General features: G+C 39.6%; 1 protein-coding gene across 1 annotated transcript in view; it reads right to left on the bottom strand.

Moving 5' to 3' along the window:
- The window catches only part of LOC125025260, a 19,024-nt gene extending 17,516 nt beyond the window's left edge, over positions 1 to 1,508 (bottom strand). Inside the window, exons 1-2 of the mRNA XM_047613231.1 lie at positions 1,238 to 1,508; positions 202 to 230 (exon numbers count right to left, since the gene is read on the bottom strand). Coding sequence (XP_047469187.1) covers positions 202 to 230; positions 1,238 to 1,508 — 300 coding nt within the window. The remainder of the gene's footprint in view (positions 1 to 201; positions 231 to 1,237) is intronic.
- Positions 1,509 to 3,895: the final 2,387 nt, after the last annotated feature.

Consider the following 3,895-nt stretch of genomic DNA (forward strand, 5'->3'; position numbering starts at 1 on the left):
TATTATTATTATTATTATTATTATTATTATTATTATTATTATTATTATATTGCTGTCATCATTATCATCATCATTATCTTATCATTAATATCAAAAACATTATTGCCGTTGGTATTGCTGTTATAATCAGCGTTTCCAAATTGAATCAATCTCATAATCATAGTAGTAATAGCAGTAGTAACATCAATAGCAGCAACATACCCAGTAATAGCAGTAGTGCAATATCAACACTGTTATATGGATAAGCAATATAATATCTTAGTAGTACAATACATCAGTAGTATAATATCTTCACCATCAGGATCACAGTTCCACAGAAATACTATCATAAATTTTCGCTCCGCATATATATCAAGGCCGTAATGGAAAATCCGATTTCAACAAGACCTCGTATCTTCTTCCCCCCTCCCTCCCCCCCCTGACGCAGCACTTTAGAAATGTACAAATCCCTCTCCCTCTCCCTCTCCCTCTCCCTCTCTCTCCCCTTCCCCCCCTCTCTCTCCCTCCCCTCTCCCCCCCTCTCTCTCTCCCTACATCAAAGTACTAATCTTTGGTTCAAAACACGGTCATAATTCTACTTGTGTAATCAATTTAGCTGACATTATTCCGGATATACGGCTTGAAGACACGCCCCATTCTCCATTCCTCTTCTTCCTTTTCTCTCCCCATCCCCCTTTTTTTCTCATTGCCTTTTACCCTTTTACTACCTCTCCCCCTCTCTTTTTTATTGCCATTTTATCTCCCACTTCCTCCTCCTCCTTTTCTTTTCTCCAAATGCTTTTTTCCTCCTTTGTCCATCACTTTCTCTCCCTCTTCATGCTCCATGTCTTCGTCCTCGCCTTCCCCTCTTTCTCCATCATCCCTCTGTTCCTCCCCTCCTTCTCCTATTCCTATTCCTTCGCCTTTCTCCATGTTCCCTTGTCCTTCCTTCCTCCTTCTCTTCCTTCCACTCACCCTTCTTTCCTTCATCCCATTTTACTTTCTTTTTTATCTTCCTTCCCCAGATATTTATCGCATTTCCCTTTTAATCTCATTTCTTTAATGGAAGGTCGCCGTGTATTTTCTTATTTTCCAGAGATACATTTTTTTTTCTCTCTCTCTCCCTTCTTACTCGCCTTCTTTTTATTTCTTTACTTTGATCAAACCTCTTATTTACATATCTCGCTGACACGTTATAATTATTATTTGTATTCAAATGCATTCTTAATATGGTATGACATAGGTATGACAGGATTACCATTTTCACATTTTCCAACATCCAACATCCTAATGCAACTACCAAGATTAGGTTTTCCCCTCTTAACAGTCCTACACCTTCTAAATAAACTCTTCACGCTACGAGACATGTACTTCAGTGTCAGAATATTCCGTGTCTTGTAGTCTACGCTCCCTCCCCCCTCAGGCATATAGTATATGTGCTGTAAATTGAACACGACTTCTCTATAACCTTTCAGAACTGGGTTTCTGTTTGTTCTGTGCCGTCCACGGTAAACCTTATAACATCCCATTATGTTCCCTTGGGGTTAGGCATTGTTCTACGAAATCAGATATATGTATTTTTTATTTCTATTTTTTTCGGTGTGTGTGTTTGATTGTTTGTTTGTTTGTCTGTGTGTGTGTGTGAGAGAGAGAGAGAGAGAGAGAGAGAGAGAGAGAGAGAGAGAGAGAGAGAGAGAGAGAGAGAGAGAAAAGATGTCAGACACACACACACACATTCTCTCTCTCTTCCCCTCCCTTTCCCTTCTCTCTCTCTTCCCCTCCCTTTCCCCTATCTCTCTCTTCCCATCCCTTTCCCCCCTCTCTCTCTTCCCCTCCCTTTCCCCCTCTCTCTCTCCCTCCCTCCCATCCCTCCCTCTCTCTCTCTCTTATCCTCCTTCCCTTCCCTTTCCTCCCTCCCTCCCTATTACTTCTACTCCTCTACGCTGCCTCCCCGAGACTCGACTACAGCAAGAGTGAATTATTGAACGGATAATCCCTGTTCTTTGGCATGACGACTCGCCACCCATGATATACAACTCCGCAATTTCAAGTGAGAACGCCTGGGAGTTCATCTATCCAACGTACAAGCGACTATAGTTTAGTTTCTCTAATGATAATCTACAGTTGTAATTACTGTTGTGGGAGACTTTTTTTTGTTCTTCTCCAGCGATATTGCTTCTATGATGAGGTTTCACTTTATTCCCTGCATTCATAGCGGGGCTTCTGGTTAGAGCTAATTATAGGCTTTGCGCTTGATAAAAGCAATTGCAGTGCTTTTTATAGAATGTACAATTGAGACTGTCAGCTATCGTTAACAGAGGTCTATAAACGGAGTACATTTGCATGAAAAAGTAATTATATTCATTATAATTATATTGGTTTTATTATAAATACGACTTTTTTATTAGTATTATCACCATTATTAGTATCGCTGATATATCTTTTACAATTATCAGTTATTATATCATTATTGTCATGACTATAATTATCATTTTTATTATCATTATTATGATTAGTTATTATCATCCTTATCATCATCATCATCATTAATAGCAAGTTAAATCATCATAAAGTAAGTGCTACATTCAAACAAAAAAGTTTTCGAGAATCCGCGAATTGATTCTACGCCTCGGAAAATAGTAAGTGAAATCGTCAGACAAAGCCCGCAGAGTTGTGCACAAATCCCGCAAAATCCCCAATGGAGAATGACACAAGCGGTGAAGATCCTGACACTTTTATACGTCAGTTGCTATCTTTGGAAACTGGCTGACTGTGTAGCCTTAACTTTCTTTGCAATAATAACTATCGTTGCTGTTATTATTTTTGGTATATTTGTCAGTGTTGCTTATAAACATTAACCTCATCCTTTTCTCTTCCATCTTCAATCGTTATTGTCAATATATTTGCAGTTATTTGTATTTTTATTATCCCTTTTTACTATAATTTTCATATCACATTTAGTATTATTTACTATTATCATTACCATTTAATATCCTATTCATCAATATCCTCAAAATCTACTGTTTGGGAATGATTTTCACGGCAGATGTCATCATCAATATAATCGCAATTACCAGTAGCGATTTAATCATTGCAGAAATTAATGGCCGCCATCAGAAGGGTCCTACCGAAACACAAATCAAAGCTAATAACAAAAAGCCCTTTTATCTCAGCCATACCCGGTACTTCATTCTCCACCGATATTCACTGGGGGTAAATTAATGGCTTTTCCCAATCCCAGTGTCATTATATAATCCCTTCGTCACATCGCCGTTCACGTGAAGCTGATTAGCGACGGTCGTCTGTTCCCGTCGGTACTAGTGTCACGGCAATAATTGTTTTCATTGCCATCAGCTGCACATAAATAACTGTCGTGTTATCAACTGCCGCATCACAGTGTAATTAATGATATGGCTAAATTATAATACGCTCTTCCCTTCGCTTCACAACCTTATTGCAACCCTAAAAAAAGGTATAGTATTACACACACTCAAGCGCACACATACACACACACACACACACGCGCGCATACACACACATTAAACAGATAGAAGAGAGAGAGAGAGAGAGAGAGAGAGAGAGAGAGAGAGAGAGAGAGAGAGAGAGAGAGAGAGAGAAGAAGAGAAGAGAAGAGAAGAGAAGAGAAGAGAAGAGAAAGGGGAGGGGAGAGAGAGAGAGAGAGAGAGAGAGAGAGAGAGAGAAGAGAGAGAGAGAAGAGAGAGGGGAGAGAGAGAGAGAGAGAGAAGAGAGAAGAGAGATTCAAGAACTTTCTCTTCTTTCCTCAACGCTTCCAAGTCGCACCGCGCCTGTTGCTTAACATTTGCGCCAAATCTACACGGTTTTATTCAGGTTTAAAATATATCTTTGGAGGAAAGGGAAGGAAAGGGGGGAGGGAGAGAGAGAGGAAGGAAGAAAG

The sequence above is a fragment of the Penaeus chinensis genome, chromosome 4 (genome assembly GCF_019202785.1).
Source record: "Penaeus chinensis breed Huanghai No. 1 chromosome 4, ASM1920278v2, whole genome shotgun sequence".
NCBI classification, from domain to species: Eukaryota; Metazoa; Arthropoda; class Malacostraca; order Decapoda; family Penaeidae; genus Penaeus; species Penaeus chinensis.